This window comes from Callospermophilus lateralis, unplaced genomic scaffold, assembly GCF_048772815.1.
Source record: "Callospermophilus lateralis isolate mCalLat2 unplaced genomic scaffold, mCalLat2.hap1 Scaffold_386, whole genome shotgun sequence".
NCBI classification, from domain to species: domain Eukaryota; kingdom Metazoa; phylum Chordata; class Mammalia; order Rodentia; family Sciuridae; genus Callospermophilus; species Callospermophilus lateralis.
In genome coordinates this window covers 671,930-691,007 of record NW_027514285.1, presented here as the reverse complement: position 1 = coordinate 691,007, position 19,078 = coordinate 671,930, and the positions used below count along the sequence as shown (strand labels likewise).

At 54.8% G+C, this 19,078-nt stretch overlaps 1 protein-coding gene across 1 annotated transcript in view; it reads right to left on the bottom strand.

The window, feature by feature from the left end:
* LOC143387394 (endothelin-converting enzyme 1-like) overlaps positions 1 to 19,078 on the bottom strand; it is a 68,252-nt gene that overhangs the window by 11,615 nt on the left and 37,559 nt on the right. Inside the window, 8 exon segments of the mRNA XM_077108289.1 lie at positions 249 to 359; positions 3,913 to 4,027; positions 5,459 to 5,601; positions 9,977 to 10,168; positions 11,111 to 11,185; positions 12,207 to 12,353; positions 13,376 to 13,470; positions 13,473 to 13,493. Coding sequence (XP_076964404.1) covers positions 249 to 359; positions 3,913 to 4,027; positions 5,459 to 5,601; positions 9,977 to 10,168; positions 11,111 to 11,185; positions 12,207 to 12,353; positions 13,376 to 13,470; positions 13,473 to 13,493 — 899 coding nt within the window.

Below are 19,078 nucleotides of genomic sequence, written 5' to 3'. Positions count from 1 at the left end.
GCCTCATGGGGTCGCTGGGAAGATCAAATTAAATAACACAAACAACTGGCCTGGCCTCAACCACGGAAGTCATTTAGCAAGTCACGCCCTGCAGCCTGAGGAAATGGCCTGTGAGTTAAAGAAGGCCCCGGGATCCTGTGGCCTGGAGCAGGAAAGGACCAGGGCAGAGCAGAGTGTGGGCTGTCAGGCTGGGGTGGGGGGCGCCCAGTAGATGCGATGCCCACTCTGTCCACAGGGGAGGTACTTACTATGTTCTTGCTGTCCTCGGTGAAGGTCGCTTTGACAAACATGGGGCCCAGGGCAAAGCCCAGGTTGTTTTCCGAGTCACTCACGCAAAACTTCCAGTGAGGAAGGCAGGTCTGGAAAACACGAGCGCAGAGGGTCACTGAGCCCAGTCCTCCTTCTCCCAAGGCCTGCCTGGGAGGTGGCGCCATCGGGGGCCTGTGCTTCCCCCCAGAACTCCAGGGAGACAGACCTCTTCTGACCGCAGAAGTTACTTTAGGCCACAGACACCCCTCATGGTCACCACCTACTGTCTCCTGAGTGCCAGTCTCCATGATTGGCACTTCATGAAGGTCTGCCACTGAGCACCCCTAGCGGGCAGGGATGAGCCACTGGATAGACGGGAAGCAGAAATTTAGTAAGGGCAGTCACTGGTCCAGCAGGTGACAGTAGGTGACAGGGGTGCCACAGGGATGGGAACTCTGACATGCCTGGCCCTCCATCCAGAGCTCCCGCCAACTCCACCTGGTCCTGCTTCCTGGAGGACACAAGGAATCTTGGAGGCACAGAACCTCGGGAAGCTGCCCATCCACCTGAGCAATGGGAACCTTCCTAGAAGGCCAGGGGCCCAGCCCCATTTATAGCCTCCTAGAGACAGAAGGCCACAGTGACATCGCAAAACTTCAGTGTCGGCTTTTTTTTTTTTAATGTGCTAAGGATGCCAGGCAGTGCCTCACCACTGAGCCGCACGCCCACCCCAACCCCAGCTCTTTCCTTATATTTTATTTTGAGACAGGGTCTCTCAATGCTCACTGCCCAGACTGGCCTTGAATTTGCAATCCTCCTGCCTCAGCCTCCCCAGCAGCTTGGACCACAGGTGTGTCACTGCACGGGGCTTAAATTGGTTCTTCCTCAGTCTCACCCACAAGCAGTGCTAGCCCACAGGATGCCTCAGTATGAACCAGAAATGGTCTTGGGCTGCAGCTCCCCAGATAAAGAGCTGATAAAGAGCACTGGGAGGGTTTCAGCATACTGGCCCCCTGCCTGGCCATCCCCCCATGGAGAGTGTGAATGACCAGGTGTGATGACCCTGCTTATGGAAACTGGTCCAGCTTCAGGGTCCTCTTAACCCTGAGGAACAGGCGTGACAACCAGCTTGGGGCAGCCTGCTTTACACCAGCCCTACTGCGAACAACCCAAATGCCCATCGGCAGACAGATGGATAAACAAAATGTGGTGTTTTTCTACAGCGACATACCACTTGGCAGCACGGAGGAACCAGCTACTCAGAGATGCCACAACATGACGAATTCCACAGACTCACTGAGCCAGGCGGCCAGGCAGGCAGCGTAGGACTCGGCTGCCCATCTGCAGCACCTCGGGGAGACGCAGGGAGGGGCCCGAGGGCATGCCGGGTAACTGGGCCATGGAAACCTTCTCTGTCCTGACTGGGCTGGTGGTCACACACACGACTTCATTGTCACAAATCAACCAACTGTATCCTTCACCCACACTCTATGCATATGTGTGTGCATATTGTTTTTAAGCGCTGGGGGTTGAACCCAGGGCTTCACACATGCTAGGCGGGCTTTCTTTCTTGTTTTCTTAATGGGGTGCTATGGATGGAACCCAGGGCCACCCTAGCATCACACTAAACTGGTCTATATTTCAAATTTTTATTTTGAGACAGGGTCTCCCTGGAATTACAGAGTGTGCCACCATGGCCAGGTATATTGAATACTCTATTGTATGTAAATTATGACTTAATTTTTTTTTTCTAGTCAAGAAGGAAGGGAAGGCCATTCTAGTCTAAGTGTAGCCCCTGGATTCTGCTTAGCTGTCCCAACCTGTGTCCGTTTCCAATGGCTGCTTTCTGCTCCCCTCTCCCTCCTGCCCGCTGCCCTGCCAGTCACTGGGCAGCCCACAGCTGGACACAGACTTGGCCTGGATATGCTGAGGCCGAGCACATAGTGGGTCACAGCTAGGGAGCCTCCAACTTTGAGGATGGGCAGAGGCTCTGACGGCTGGATCACGGGCAGATTCTTACTCATCTTCTGCCCGTATCTCTGGAGAAGCCCATTCACTTTACACACACGCATTTGTCCCCTGAGTGACTCCCCTGTTCAGGGACTGTGCCAGGTCTCAGGAATTAGAGCTGAATCAACCGCAGGCCTGCCCTTGAGGACTCTGTGGAAATGCCCAGAACATCCAGCAGGAGACAGAGGCGCAGTAATGATGTCAACAGCCGTGACAGCACTGAGCGCCTGAGTGCCCAGGGTGTGCAGGCCCCACGCCTAGAATGCTCCAGGGAGACTAAGGAAGAGAAATGAAGCACAGAGAGGTTAAGTCACTAGCCCAAAAGGAGCACTCAGGGAGCAAGTGGCTGTGGTGGGCTTGAGCCCAGAGAGTCTGGCTCCAGTGACTTCCCGCAAAAAGGCCACTCTGACTGGCTACGACAAAGGTTTTGGAATGAGGAGAAAACTCTTTGAAAGAAGAAAGTGTCAGGCAGCATTCATCTGACGTGGGGGCCACCTCCAGGCAGAAAAGGAGGGGCCAAGAGGCCCCTGAAGAGGCTGTGCGACTTGTAACTTCTTCACTGTAACCGGAGGAGCACCAGCAGGGAGTGGAGAGGGGTCCCTCCTCCCAACAAGAACTGCAGACTGTAGGCAGGTAGCACGAGGACAGCCGGCCAGGCGCCCAGCAGAAGCTTCCGCCTTTGGAACTGACTTTACGGCCTGAGGAAAAGGAGCCCAGGGATCAGTCACCCCTTTTCACAGATGGGAAGACCGAGTCCCTGCCCCATTTAAGTGACCCGCCCAAGGCTGTGTGGTAAGAAGCAGAACCTCCCATTCAAATCTCTGCCCAGCCTCCCCTGCTCTGCAGCCAGGGCACTCCCAGCCATTCTCTGAGCCTTTGGTACATGAGGGAGGTCAGCCCTGGCACCTCCCAGGCAGGCAGGGCTCCTGGGCACAGACCCACCCCACCCATCTTGGTATTCCCACACTGGGCTTGGGGCCTGGCCCATGTGACAGTGCAGGAGTAACTGTTTGCTGGATGCATAAATGAGAGGTGACAGCCTCATTCTTGGCATCAGAATTCCTATGGGAGGCAAGCTTCCCCGGCGGGAGGGAGGGAGGCCTGGGGCCTCCTACAGAGGGACCCGCAGAGGTTTGGGGGCACTCAAGATGGGTGGAGCCTACTGGGTCTGGGGCCTGGGACTCCTGCCCCGAAGAGAACCCGAGGCCTGGATCTGGACTGGGGTTCCCCCGACTACAAACAGGGAGGATAAGAATCAGGGAACCCTCGTGAGCAGGTGTTTGATGTGTTTGATGCTTCTGAGGAAGAAGTCCCCACCTTTAGAGTCACAGTTACATAAGGAGAGTGCTGACATCTCCACAGCTGGAGTGTCAGAACAGAGACTACCTTCTCTGCAAACCAGCTGAGTTGCTAAGACTCCTCTTTGTGCTTGGCTTAACCACCTCCTTCCAGAAGCCTCTAAGCCACCTAAGTCCCCATCAGTGTTCCCATGACCCCAAATGGACCCTTCAGTGGCCTCTTCATTCTCCTCCTAGACTCAGCCCTCGTAAGTGCCACAGCCCTGAGGGTACAGTGGTCTTTCCAGCCCCCAGCCCAGGGCAGAGCACACAGTAGGTGCTCAGCATGAACCTGGGAATCACTGTCACAGCTCACCTTCTTGGTCCCGTACATGACTTCCATGAACTTCTCATCGGCGTCCTAAAAGCGCTGGTCGAGGAAGGAGCTTGTTTTCCGCACCAGGTTCCAGATCATGTAGTTGTTCAGCAGGCTGGGGCGAGAGGACCGCTGGCTCAGAAATGCCCGGGGCTCCCGAACAGCCTCACCCCAGCCTCCTTCCTAGCCTACCTGGGTGCTCGGATGGCGGCTGCCTTCCAAGCAGATGGAATGTAACTCTCCGAGGAATGCCTGGCGCTCCACCTAGAACCCCCCAGTGTCCAGTGCAATCACTTGCATACCAGCAGTGCTCAACACATGCTGCTGCTTAGCTGCTTTGTGTCTGAACCTGTGAAGCTGCTGCCTAGAGACTTGCCTGGTGGTGTATGCTACAGTGGGGAGGAGGCTGCCATTCCCTGCTGAAGGCCAGACAGGAAGTAGAGGCCTTAGAGCATCAGGGGCAGGAAAGGAAGCTCTGGCCACCAGGTTTCCATGAATGACCGTTCCCAAGTCCCCCACCCACAGGGCACAGGAACCTATCTGTGGCTGAGTCATGTTTGCAAAGATGTTACCTTAGTACAAAGATGTTCACTATATTGAACATCTAACCTCAACCGGAATCACCCTAAAAGCCTGACTATGGGGAGAGTGTGGCAAATATTGTATGAACAGTTGACGGAATACTATGCAACTATAAAAATGATCCTCACAGACGGTTTGGGATGGCACTGGGAAATATTCATAATGAAAGTAAAGGCAAGGCTTGGAGCGATGGCACATGCCTGTAATCCCAGTAGCTCAGGAGGCTAAGGCAGGAGGACAGTGAGTTCAAAGCCAGCCTCAACAACAGCAAGGCCCTAAGCAACTCAGTGAGACCCTGTCTCTAAATAAAATACAAAAAGTTTGGGGATATGGCTCGGTGGTTAAGTGCCCCTGGGTTCAATCATCAGTACTCCTACTACTAAAATAAAAATGAAAAGTCAAGGGAAAAGTAGATTATCCATCTAGTCACATTAAGGAGAAAGAAGAGCTATGGATTGGAAACCTCCCTTCCCTCACACCTTCTCTCTCTGATATGCACACACACAAAAACACCCCCCAAAATGACCAAGAGTAATATTTTGAATAATTTTACATTTTTCCTATTTTTCTGTAATTTTAAACATTTTTATAAGCCTTTGAAATAAAAAAATAAAATAAAATAAAAAACCCGTAAGTATTAACCAAAAATTATGGGTGGTATTGGCGGAGTCCTGTTCCATGACAGGCACGGTGTTAAAACATGAATCATTTTGTGTGACTCTCACGAATCCCCTGCTTGGTAGGTGCTATCTGATCCCCATCTTATGGGTGACAGTATGACCCCGACAAAGGACAAGGGACATGCCACAGCTACACAGCTGGCTGAAGGCAGCAGGATTTGAAGCTGCCCAGGGGACCAGCACCCTCTGCTGCCTCTCAGGGAAGCCCACCAGGGTGCAGCACCCTGCGTCCGGCCGCCCTGCCGCCTCCTGCCCCTCCTGCCCAACAGGGCTGCCGGCCTCACCATCTGTCCGTGGCGTTGATGAGGGCGGAGACCTGCTCCAGGTAGTCCTTGTCATAGACCACGATGGGCTCGGACGCGTTGATCTCCACGGGGTGGAAGATGGCGTTGAGGAAGGGCAGCCAGTTGATGGCCGGTGCCAAGGTCTGCGAGGGAAGGGGACAGCGTGAGGCTGGAGGGTGGCTTATCCTCAGCCCCGTCTTTGGGTGTCCCTCAGAAGGTGTCATTGTGCCTCTCCCTGGGACCATGGTGCTGATGGAGCTCCAGGCAGAGGCAGCGTCCCCAGGAGCCAGAGGCAAACCTCATCTGAAGCGGAACCAGGGTGGGAGGAGAGGCTGCAGCAGTAGCAGGCACAGCAGCCGCCACCGTCACCACGCCCTTCCCATGTGGCATATGCCACTGCCCAACTGACCAAGCAGTGGCCACAATTATCCCCATTTACAGAGGAAGAATGGAGCCTCAGACCCCTAACAGTTAAGAATCAGGAGCTGGACTGGGCTCCTGGTCTAGCTTCCTTGCTTATAAGCTGTGCAACCTTTAATAAGTTAATGTGCCCCTCTGTGCCTCAGCACCTCATATGAAAAACAGGGATCATCATGATAATGAGTCCCGTGTATCTGGTAACTGGGAGGGTCACACACAGAAGCCAGCACTGTCCCACTCAACAAGAGTATCAGCAGCAGCAGTCTGCTGCAGAGGATCCAACATTCAGGAAGGCCAGCGTTGCGGGGGTAAATTGTGGTCCACAAGTGAGGCTGCCAAGTGGGGAGCTGGGACAGCAAAGTTGGTGATGACTGCAACAAGAAGGGAGAGTCCTGCAGCTCAGCCCTGCACACACCAGGCCCCCGGCTATTTGCACTTGTTTGTTTTGGGGAGTTATTGGGGTCTGAACTCAGGGCCACTTTACCACTGAGCCACACCCCCAGCCCTTTTTATTTTGAGGCAGCTAAGTTGCTTGGGGCCTCACTAAGTTGCTGAGGCTGGCCTTGAACTCTTGATCCTCCTGCCTCAGCCTCCTAAGCTTCTGGGATTATAGGCATGCACTAGCATGCGCCGGCTCTGTTTTTTTTTTTTTTTTTAAGTATTTTTTGAGTTGTGGGTGGACAGGATGCCTTTGTTTTTATTTATGTATCTTTATGTGGTGCTGAGGATTGAACCCAGTGCCTCACCCACGTTAGGAGAGCGCTCCACCACTGAACCACAACCTCAGCCCCAGCAGCTCTGTTTTAAGGTGACCCAAAAAAAACCCTGTACCCAAGGGCTTTCCAAAGAGAGACTTGGCTTTTCATAACTGTCAGCTCCCAACAGATCTCGCTTTCCCTTTGGCACCCCAAGGTGCCCTGCGCAGAGGTGTCTCCCCCAACACCTCCACGTCACGGCCGGCATCTCCTGCAGCAGCAGCCTCCAGCCATGCGAGCTATCCCTCTTGAGGTTGCAGCTTTTTGTTATAAAGTCCTACAACATTTTAAAAATAAATTGTGGTAAAATATCTTGCACATTTATAATCCCAGAAACCCAGGAGGCTGAGGCAGGAGGATCTCGAATTCAAGGCCAGCCTCAGCAACCTAGTGGGACCCTGTCTCAAAATGAAAAATAAAAAGGCCTGGGGATGTGGCTCACCCAGCTGCAGATGACTTTTGCAAGACTTGAACTCTGTGCTTTCCACTTCCTACCCCCACCTGTCTCTGTGAGTCTGACGCCGGCCCAAGCGGCCCAACTTAAGTGCAAACACATAGGATTCGGGCTTCAATGCTGGCGTGTGTCCCTTGGTGTCACCTCCTCAAGCAGAGCTGCACAATGTGTCTGCTCTGGCCCTGTATTCCCCACACGCTCAGTTATTTTTAGTATGCAGTTTTACAGAACATGAGGCTTTGGGCTGCATATCTCGTCTTTTAGCAAAGACGCCTCTATATGTCAGTCACTTGGATGGGCACCTGACTTAGCTAGCAATCCCAGAAATTACGATCATCACTTAAGACCCTCCAAAAGTGACCCTGGGCCTGGCAGATTTCAAACCCCATTCTCTATTCTCTTGAAAGGGTGAAATGTAAGACAAAAACAGGAAGTGAGAAATGCATTCCCTTCATACAGGAAAACCGTACCCATAAAGCCACCTAAGATCCACCCCGCCTGCTGGGACAGGCAGTCAGCCACAAGACCCCCAATTCACAGAGGCTGAGTTTGCTGATCAGGGAAGGTGACTTTCCTGAGGTTATATGGCTTTACTGTGGGTGTATTTGGCGGGGTGCTGGGGATTGAACTCAGGGCCTTGAGCAGGTAAGCACAGGCTTTACCACTGGGCTCCACCCCAAGGCCATTGTTCCTGGGTTTGTTTGTTTATTTATTCATTTATTTTTATTTATTATTATTTCTTACATACATGACAAGGTTTATTTATTTTTATTTTTTAATTTTTTTTGGTTGTAGATGGACATAATACCTTCATCTATTTATATGTGGTGCTGAGACTTGAACCCAGTGCCTCACACGTGCAAGGCAAGCGCTCCACCACTGAGCCACAACCCCAGCCCCTGCTCCTGGGTTTAAGTGGACATCTTATCTATTGGGGAACAAAGATCTCAAAGGACAAATGAGGCTGGGGATGGAGCGGGGGCAGCTCCCAAAGGCGGTATTGTGCTGGTACAAGTCATCGACCAGGTCTCAGTAGGGGGCTGATTGGCGTCATCCCTGGGTGAATGTTCCCACCAACACTGATGGCAAACCCCCACAGGGCTGGGAAGAGAAGCGCACAGTGGGCCCTGAGCCAGCAAGCGCCAGCACAGCCCTGTCGCCCAGCTGTGACATGAGCTGGTGACATGAGCTGGGCATTAGGAGGCCTAGATCAGAGTCCCCAGCAGGAACCAGCTCTGGGCACTGTCTATCCTTTCCCTAAGATGGGGTCAGCGACCCTGCCCCCAGAGCTGACTGCCGTAGGCCTCTCTGCCTGGCCTCCGCTGTGGCCCAGAGCCTCCCCTGTCCCTAGCAGGAGACTCTCAGGCCAATCTCTACATTTCTGTGGCCACAGAATTCAGAGGTGTGTGATGAGACCTTCAAACTGGGTCAACAATCAGGGTCACCTGACTGCATGGCCTGGGGCAAAGACCTGGGAAAGTGGGTTAGTTTCCTGAATGTCACCAGTTACAGGGCTCACGAGAGCTTCATGAACTGAGGTGGCGGATCCTGGCACAGGGTGAAGCATCAGGTGGGGAAAGCCCAGGATCTGCTGCATCTGGGGCCAGGTGGCGCCCTCACCCCCGGGGCCCAGCAGCCTCCCCGCTGGACCATGTAGTTCAGGTATCCGGTCAGCCCTGGGACTCAACACTCCCAAACTGCTGTCCACTAGGCCAGGGTGGAGCAGGGCTGGTTGTAGTCCTTTGTCTGGGGCCAGAGGGACACACACTTCACCCAGGAAACCCAGTGGAAGCATGACTTCTGGAATGAAGCCTACGAGGCCCTGCACACACCAAGGTCCCCGCGGGGCAGGTGTACACTCAGCTTCCCCAGCCCCTCTCCACTGGGCCTCAGCGCCCTGCTTCTCTCGCCCACAGCACTAGGCAGGGAGACTGGGATTGTTTCTTAGTGTCCCCACTAGACCAGAAGCACAGGAAAGTGGGGCCCAAGGTGGCTCCTGATACATCTGTCAGATGGAGGAGGAAAAAAGGGCAGGAACTTCCTCCTCGAAGGAAGAAGGAATGGATGGGTGAGGAGCGGGGAGAAGACCGGCCAGTGGAACCCACTGCAGGCGCAGGGTCCGCCCCAGCAGAACAGCAAGGGCCACCAGGTGCTCCTGACTGAGGGCAAGGAACTGGGAGATACGTGGGACCACTCTGCTCATTCCTCGGAGACCACCAGGGCCCAGGACAAGCGGGTCAGCAACAGCACACGGACCAGAAAGAAGGAAGCAGTAGAAAATCCACCCCAGGCCCTGGAGGCCTAAGCAGCCACCAGGGGGCAGCCTCGGCAAGGCTGACCTTCAGAGGGGACAGCAGGTCTCTGGTGAGTGACACAGTTTCACAGAAAGTGCAGGTCTGACTCCCCGTTACGCTTCTGGATATTGCCTAGGTACATGGTCAAGAGCTGAGCCAAGCCTGAGTCCAAGGGCCAGCACCCCTGCCCTCAGGAGCCTCCGGGGCCTGACCATGTCTCTCCATCTCCTGTTCAGCAAAGGGAGAAGCAACGTAGGAATCCACACCCCACCTTTACTTAGTGCTCCTTGCTGGCTGACTGGGAATGCCCCTGTCCGTGTGAGCCTTACGCCACAACCATGGAGCTGCTAGGGAAACGCTGTCACACGAAGCAGCCCGGCGAGGGAAGAAGCCTGGCTCTGGAGTCCCTTTGCACTCTGTGGTCACTAGCAGGTAATCTTACTTGTCTGAGCCCCAGTTTATCTGTAACCTGGGCATAAACACCTCCTCCCAAGGGTGGCTTTATGGTCATGATGAAGTTGGTATGACCCCTCCCCCCAAGAGCCCTGTCCGACTCCAGTGGCCCTGCACCTGCAGTAGCCGGTGCACAGGGTACCTGCAGCTTGGCGGCCGTCACTTTGTGGTAAATGAGCTCCTCGTCCCGACGCTTCTCCTGGGGAATGGTGATATTGGCCAGCGCCGTCTCAAAGTCCAGGATCTGCTGCATCTGGGGCCGGATGGCGTCCTCATCCCCGCCGCCCAGCAGCTTCCCCAGCTGGACCATGTAGTTCAGGTATCCAGTCAGCACCTGTAGGGCCCAGCACCCCCAAACTGTCTGTCAGTGGCTGTCACCTGCCACCCAGTGGGCCAGGTGAGGCCGGCCCAGCTGCGGCCCTGTGCATGGGGCCCAGGAAACATGCTGGAAAATAGCTCTGGGGAGGATTCTGGCACTGTGTGTCTTCACTGGTGTCCGTGGCGCTCCTGGTAAAGCCCACCGCCTCTGCACACACACAGCTCCCTGAGGCTGGCCCCTGCTGCTCTGGCCCTGCCTTCAGGGCTCGTCCTCAGCCATCTTCCTGTTCTGGAAATGCACCTTTTCTGAACCACCCTCTGCCACCACGTCCCTAGAGCTGAATCAAGTCCTTTCTCGGCTCCCTCTGCCCTGATCACAATGTATACAGTTGGCATCTAGTTGGGTGGTCCGTTAAGTAATGTCTCCCTCTCCTACTGGACCTCAAGCCCCGTGGACAGGTGAGTGAGCCTCAGTGGGCCGGGCAGGGGAAGGGAGAGCTGTGAGCGGTTGGAGGTGATCTGGTTGTGGCTCTGGATCTCCCCACTTACTGGCTGTGTGACCTTGAAGAGGTCACTTCTGTGTCTGAGACTTATTTCTTCCTCTGTATAGGGCAAGGTAAAATGAATATCCATTTGACAGATGAAGAAAATGATGTTCAGAGAAGCTGAGTGACTTTGGGGTGACTGGGAGGGTTAGAGGTGAGGTATATAAAAGGTCTGAGACCCTCAAATGGTGGGGGCTGCTACTGCCAGCTCTCTACAATGGGGACAAATGACACCTAACCCCTGCCCTTTGTGCCCACCCTGCCTGCATATGAACTAGCGAGCCTGGGGGCATCCCTCCCCTGCCTGGGCTGCCTGTTGCCCATCAGGAAAGTGATACCCCTGTGTTCCCCCAGCTTCTAAGACCTGCCCAGGTATGCTGTGGAGGACACGGTGGGAGAACCACCGCAAAGACGCACTCACCTTCTCCGTTTTCAGTCTTGTTCAGGCAGTAATCTCTGGAGGGCAGGCCCAGGCCAGACTGGTCCACCTAAAGAGGGAGGCAGAGTGAGAGGAAGGCCCTGCTGCAGGCTTGTGTGTCTCCTGCGGCCTCTGCCTGCCCCAGGACTTCTCACACCAGGCACCGAGGACCAGCTCACGTTCCAGCAGGAGCACAAGCTGGTAGCCGAAGTCACAGATGGGATCACTCGGTGATAAGACAGACACGTTCCTGCCCACCTGTGGGGTCAGCTGCAGGGACCTGGGCCCTTCTGAGGGCTGGACAGAGCCTCCTTCCTCTTTAAACAACCCTGGGCTTCAGCAATGCACCCTACTTCTGTAAACCCTTCCCAAGTGGCGAGGAGCCAACACAGGTGACTTAACCTTAACCCAAGTTACTTAACCTTTCTGATCCCCAGGTTCCTTGCCCAGAAAGTTAGGGAGATAATACCTAACCTTCGGAGCTGGAATGAGGATTCAAGAGGACGGTGTCAGTACAGGGTTTCCTGAGAGTGGGGCAGGCAGAGGAGGGTCAATTCCTGATGGCTACCATTGGAACCTTCTGGCTATACCTTGACGCACCTTGGGTAGCTGCTATTATATAGTTCATTAGGGTGAAAAGGGAAGTGTAGCTCAGTGAGGTTGAGCCTCTTGCTAAGGTCACACAGTGAGTGTGTGGCACAGTTGGGGGCTGAGAACTAAGCCTTTATGACCCCTAATCTGGGGGCTCTGCTGGGTGTGCTGTTCCTCAGCCTTGGGCAGGCTCTGGTGGGAGAGATGGACCAAAAGCATTCCAAGCAGCACCACAGAGCCAGAGGCTAAGGGAGGGGACAAAGAGGTGGCTACAGCTGTGCACAGAAGTTGATATCACTCGTCACTTCTGAGGCCCACGATGAGCTGCCCACCAAGATGGGTAGTCTGCCCTCTCATAGTCTCTTGCCTGTAAAAATCTCACTGTTTGGGGCTGCAAGAAATAAGCCCGGCTTAGAAACCAGAGCCTGCTGCCTCGGCCCAGGGCAGGTCTCCCTCCACCCCAGGAGGCCACACCCTTTCCTTGGCCCAGGCCTGCTCACCTGGATCACATTGCTGTTGGAGTTCTTAGAGTCTGCACTGACGTAGACAGAGAAGAAGGGTGAGGTTCGGTAGTGGGCAGTGACCACCTGCAGGGTGTCCTGGAAGTTGTCCTTGGCCCAGGGACTTGTGATATTCCAGCCTCCAAGCTGGGAGAAGGCAGAGCAGAATAGGGAGGGGAAGGTGGTAAGGAGACTGTATGCAAATTCTGGTCCCGCAGCTGACTTGCTCTGTGACCCTGGAGCAGTCATCTGACCTCTGGGAGCGTCCAGGGCAAATTAAAGGGCTTCTGACCTGTGACCTGGAGACCCACGGAGGGAGCAAAGACTCATCCTTGACAACTGAGCTGTGAATCCCAGAGACTTTGCCCCATGTGCTGTTCATTTGTTGGACAATCAATCACACAAACATGATTACTATTAAGACATAAATCCAATTGTGACTACGGGAAATAAGGCTCTGTATTTTTAAAAAGGCTGATAAGCTATGGTCTACCTTGGTCTCTCTCCAAGTTGGAATTTAAAAAAAAATCTCTTTGGTCCTCCAGGATTGGCACACACTGGCACATGGGGCCTGTGCCAGAGAGGAGGGACTGGGAGAGTCCCCATGCCTGCAGCAATACCTTCCCCGAACTGAGATAGGATGGCAAGCCCTTGAGCAAGCAAGGGGTGGCCAGAAAAGCCACAGCCATCTCCGTCTGTGCCAGGCAGCCTGGCCCGGAGGGAAGATTTCTCCTGGGCTCAGGAGCAAGGTGAGGCCTCCAGCCAGCAGGTCTGGCTCTGTTGCTGGCCTAAGACTCCCTGTGGGTTTCTCTGGAACAACACACACCTCTTGCACACTCACACCCACCTCCTGAAGAAAATGAAGTGGCAATCCAGAGGAAGAGATTCCCAGTGAATACCGTCCCCAAGACCCACGCAGATGCACTGAGACACTTAGATGTCCTCAACAGATGCTGACACACAACCCCACACATTACAACAGACAGTCCCCCCACACACAGACGTGCATGTACACGCAGTGGCAGACAGACAGGCTGCATGTTCCAGCTGGGTGTGGAGGCTGGAGGTGTGGGGGTGGCTGAGCACCAGTGGGCCTGAGAGCTGCAGCCAGAGGGGCTGGCAGGAGGCACGGCAGGAGGAGGAGGCGAGAGTGTGTCCCAGGGACTCACCTTCTCAATCAGCTCCATCAGGGGCTTGGCCCTGAGCTCCTCGATCCTGGTTTCATTCATACATGCGCGGTAGTATACTTGGGCCTTCCTCTCTCACTTGAGCTGGCTGTGGAATTTTCTAGAAGGATAAGAGATAGCAGATATTGAATAAGCCCCCATTTACCTGCTGGGGATCCCCAGGCAAGTTTCTTTTGGAGCCTCAGTGCTCCCCACTGTGAAGCCGTCAGGGCAGCTGCTGTCAGGCAGGAGCAGCCAGCCCCAGTGGGTATGAGTGCCCCCATCCTAGCAGGGTGCAGATCAGGAGGGCATGCCCTGTCTCTGCCCATCTGCTGATTGGGCCTGAGGACCTGTCCCTGGCATGGCAGCCCAGGCCCACCCAGCAGGACAGTTGGCATCCCTGCCAGCCAACACGGGGCAGGAATTCCCCTGCCTGGTGCTGGGACAGAGCCATGTCTTGGCTTTCAGATCCCAGCTGACCTTCCTTGTGAGAAACACTGGGGTTGAGTGAAGCCTGAAATGCCTCATTCACTGTGAATTGACTTTCCGCTTCCTCCTCGGGGGGCCAGGTGCAGTCAACAGACCTGCAGATGACTCCAAGGGCTCTTTTCCCCGTCCCTCCCCAGCTCAGGCAAGCAGCACCTCATCCTCTTTGGTTCTCAGACCCCCACCCACCCACCCACCCAGAGACTCCCTTCCCATCCTCCCTTTCCTTAGTCCCTGGTCCAGAGCCGCCTGCTGAAGGGCACCCTCCTGTGTGAGCACAGCACAGAAGGTCCCCATCTGTACCTGGTGAGTTTGAGTACTCAGGTCCCCAGGACCTACTATGTGCTGGGGTTTCTGGGCCTGCATGTCTGTCTCAGAGCTCCACTCCAGACCATGCCAGATTCTTGGCCCCTGCATCCATCTGGCCACTTGTCCTTCTCTCAAATTAGTTGTTCTCTGACCTTAAACCTCTTCCTTTGCTTTCTCCCAAGATCTCTCCAAACCCACCTCCTCCACAGGCACCTTTCTCGTGGGGCTCTATCAACCCATCCATCCATCCATCAGATCAAAGGGCTGCTCTGTGCCAGGTACTGTGGGTACTCTGGGACCAGACAACAATGTCTTCAACCCCAGGAGGCTTCGGCATGGGACCCAGCTAAAACCCCACTTGCTTCCATCCTTTCTCAGACTATTTTTTTTTTTACCCAGAGCCTCTCCTATGATACTCCTTCCAGAACATTCTCAGCACTCTGGGCACAAAATTAAGACCTGCTCTCTATCCCCAAAGAGCTTACGGTCTAACGGGGACATAGATGTGCGAAGGAAGGAATACAGTACACAAAAGTGCTTTAACACTGCAGAGGCTCTGGAACACATAGAAGCACCCCGCTCTGCCTGGGGGTGGGGGGGCCTCCAGAGGAGGTTCTATTGGAGCTGGGTCTCAAAGAGAAACAAAGGCGGTCTCCAGGTAGAAACAAGGGGAAAGGGCACTGGGTGGAGGGAGTGGACAGCGTGGGGCCAAGGAAGGAAGCAGGAAGGGCTTGCTGCTGGAAGAAAAGGAAAGAGTGTGGCATTTGCTGGGTGCCAAGGGCACGAGTCACTTCCTGGCCAGTCTCTAATAAGCTTCTCCAGTCCTCACCCCAGAAGGCTCCCCGTCCCTCCATTCTGGCATAAATAGCACCATGGTTATCATTGGTCAGAGGGCATCAAGCCCATTCTATCTGAGGTCTGGAAGGTAGCCCTGGAAAGGGGATGGGCATGCGAGGGGCTGGACTGAAGGCAGATCAGAGCCAGAAGGCCCTGAGCGAGAGACGGAGGTTGGGGGCTTGAACAGGGAGGGGCAAACCCTGCCCTGGAGACCAAGGGCTGCCGCTGGACTCTGGAGACACCTGTGTGAGGCTTCCTGGGGACAAAGGAGGGAAAGGGGGCGGAGCTAGGGTTGCTGCCACACCCCAGACTCAGGAAGCAGAGCATGGGGGGGCAGGGGGGAATCCCTCACCCCAGGGGCCTCAGCTCTATGGTAATACTTCTCCCTTCCCAGCAGCTAGGCTCTTGGAAGGACAAGCAGGAGAACTGTCATCATTTGCCAGGCCCAGAAGCTGCGCCTCACCATCCACATCTGGCTCCAGTCATGTCCCTGAATGCCAGGGCCACTGTTAGGGAAGGTGCTCTGTGCACAGCTAGAGGGCCTGGCATCTCCCTCCTCCAGAGCCCAAGGCCACCCAGATAAGAGGCCCGTGGAAGGCTCACCAGGAACAGCCTGGCTGTGCTATCACAGCATATTCTGAGTTCCAGCTTGAGGCTGCCTGGCCCTTCCTTCCCTAGCACCTGGAGGTCAAGGACACCACCTTCAAGCATGGCCTCCCTCTCTCCTTTGTTGAGAGGCTCCCCAACCAAGCTCAAAGTTCCTCAAGCAACCTGGGGTCCTGCTCACTGACTTTCCCACAGCTGTGTGTTTTTGGCGTTTGGTGGCTGCCAGGCTGGGTATGGAGATGCATGGACCCGTCCGCGGAAGCTGGAAGCCCAGTGGTGAACAGATGGCAACTAAAGTCACAAGAGTGTCTGATTCCACACAGGGGAGTGTGAAGAGAAGGTGCCGGAAGCCATGAGAGGATGGTGGGAGAGGCCTGGGAAGGCGGCCAGAGGAAGCCCTGCTTGGGCAGGAGGAGGCTGACGTGGAGCAGGAGTGGGGCTGCGTGGGCTGCCTCGCCCCACATTGTGTCTTAGTCATCCCTGTGTCCCCAGAACCTGAACAGGCACAAAGTAGGCCTTCAGCAACATGTGCTCAAAGAAGAGAGCTCAGTGTCCGTGTTTAACAAGGCAGGATGTCACCTCAGGGGAGGAGGGTGAGGGGCTGGTGCCACCCAGGATTTGCATGGAGAGGAAATGCAGGTGTGTGCTGTGCTACACCCCCTCCAGGGGTACCACACCTGGACCCTGCTTCCAGCTCTGGCTGGGGCAGGAGCCCTGGTGGAAGTTCAAGTGCCTCTTCCCACCTCTGCTTCCTGGAGCCCCCGGGATTCTCCCACCTCCTCTCCTTCCTCACTCAAGGGCTCCAGGGACAAGTGCTGAAGCAAGATGGCCAGGTGGAGGCCACTGGAGTAGATCAGATGGGCCAAGATGGGGGCATGGGCCAGCAGAGGAGGGGTGAGAGTGTCAGGAATGGTGCCAGGCTTCCTCAGCCTGGGCAAGAAGCTGCCTTTACCAGGATATGGAGCCCAGGGAACCAGTGGCAAGTGAAGAGCGTTGGTCTGAAGTTCAGGTTCAGACACTTGGGGATCTCTACCAGACCCCCGAGTGGACCTCTGCCCTGGGCCTCAGCCACTGACTCCACTGACTCGTGCGACCTCCAGTAAGTTACCCAACCTCTCACCTATAAATTGGGTATGGTACTAGTAAGAGCCGCAGTGGGAACTGTTAGGATGGGATGTACACACATGGCCACACCCACACAGGGGTTGCCAGTCCCCAGAGAGGCCTAAACGGCCTGAGTCCAAATTCCAGCAAGCCCAAGCCGCTGTGGGCTCTGCCCTCCGAGGCAGGTGCCTCCCCTCCCCTCCCTGGGCCTAACCTTCTCCCAGTCTCTGAAATGCGAGGATGATGCTGAATCCCCATGGGGTGTCCATGAGATCTCGGTGCAGGGCCTGGCCTGCAGTAGGCACCAGGAATGGCAATGACACATGGTATCCTTATTTTTTTTTTTCTCCTGCAGAACAAGTCGCCTTCTTTATCAGCTCCCCCTTTCCCCAGCAGGATGGGGCTCCGGAGGCCTGTGACTGTTGGAAGTGAGTCTGTGGTTTTTATCTAAAACAAACACAGGTCCTGCCCTGATGGCCAAGTGGGGGCCCCACACGTCCCTGACCAGGCAGTCCTGCTGCAGCCAGGGAGACCATGGAATTCCCAGCTCCCCCCCTCCCTGTCCCACAACCCCCCGGGTCACCGCCCTGCCCCCCTGGGTCACCGCTCTGCCTGCCTGGGCTCGCGCAGGCTCCTGAGGAGTGATGTGGGAAAGGGCGTTCCAATAAAAACTCCCAGAGGAAGAAGTGGCCCGATTAAATGGGATGCTGTCTTTCCTCTCCGGGACTTTGGGGAAGTGACTGGGGAAGTTTCTGGAACTCAGGGCCCCAAGAAGGAAGTATCCAGGCAGTTGGAAACTCTGTGGTCTGGTCTCAGGTTGCCAAACAATTTCTATGCCCTTGGGACCCCAGAGTGACCCCATCCTCAGAATGTGCCCCGCACAGAGCCAGCATTTCAGAGGCACAGCCTGTCCACAGAGGGCAGGAAGATGAAACAGCAAATGTGGGAAACATAAAAAAAACAAAACCATGAGCGATGACATAGGGTGACCTGATTCATTGCCAGATCAGTGACATGGACACATCTCATGCTGCTGGAGTAGCGTGCATGTGTATATTGTGTTTGAGATAGAAGGAAGGAGGCTGTAAACTTTTCCTTATGGTCCTGGTAATGCTTGAATTGTTACAAGCTTGCATTACGTTTTTTTTTGTTATGATTTATGATATATATATATATATATATATATATATATATATATATATATATATATATATATATATATATATATGATATTGTAGAGTAAACCTGGCAGCACCATGATGCACGTGTAGCTCAAGCCCTAAGAAGCCCTTGGAAAACACAATAGAGGCAGTGGGTCGATGGGGTCTTGAAGGGCTGGGTGGGGGCACTCTAGAGGCTGGAATATCTGATCCAAGCACAGTGGGAAAGCCTCAGGCAAGGGCCAGGCTAAGGAGTGAGGGGCCTGTCTCTTGGCTTCCCCGATGATGTGAGGCCACACTTTTTTTTTTTTTTTGGTACCTGGGACTGAACCCAGGGTCGCTTAACCACTGAGCCTCATCCACAGCCCGTTTTCTTTTTCATTTCGAGACAAGGTCTCACTAAGTCGCTTAGGGCCTCGCTAAGGTGCTGAGGCTGTCCTTGAACTTGTGAACCTCCTGCTTTGGTTTCCCAAGTGGCTGGGATTACAGGCCTGCGCCCCTGTACCTGGTGAGGCCACACTCTTGTCTCCCTTAAGTCCACAAGGTAGTGCTTGTATGTCTCTTGGGGGAGTGGCAGAGTGCAGTGAGGCGCCTGTGTTCTGAACAGCTGAGGTCGCTCCCTCCAGCCAGCAGGCTGCAAGGAGGACACCCACAATCCTAGTTCAGCCCACCTGTTCCAGGTCTCTGGATTTCCTGAGGGCCTGGGATGAATTCACCCATGAAAGAAATGCACAGCTTGCCCAAGCTCACTTGGCACATGGATGGTAATTGCTGTCCTCTGGACCAGTGGACGCCGTCCTTGCCGGCACTGCAAATATCCTTTTCCTCTGTCCATCTAGAAAGAAGTCTGCTCTGGGTGACCTCAGAGGAACCTGAGCACTCTCTCGTTCCAGTGTCCACCCAGGTATCGAGGCCCACAGGTGAGGGGCTGTTGTAGACTAATCCCCAGGAGTAACCCTGATGGGGATGGGACCCCAGGATGTGCCTTCCAAGCCTCTGGTCAGTGTGATGCGAAGGTGACCCCAGTACTGAGTCAGGCCTAGGCCAGGGCTTGGCTGGCCTGCAAAGCTAGACCAAGCAGCCACTGCAGATGGGAGCCGTGAGGCCAGAGGCGCTGCCTAGCCAATCTCTTGAGCAGCGACACTCGGGGCCTGTCAAGGAGAGCCAGGAAACAAAGGACAGAAGTTTTGAGGCCCCATAGCTG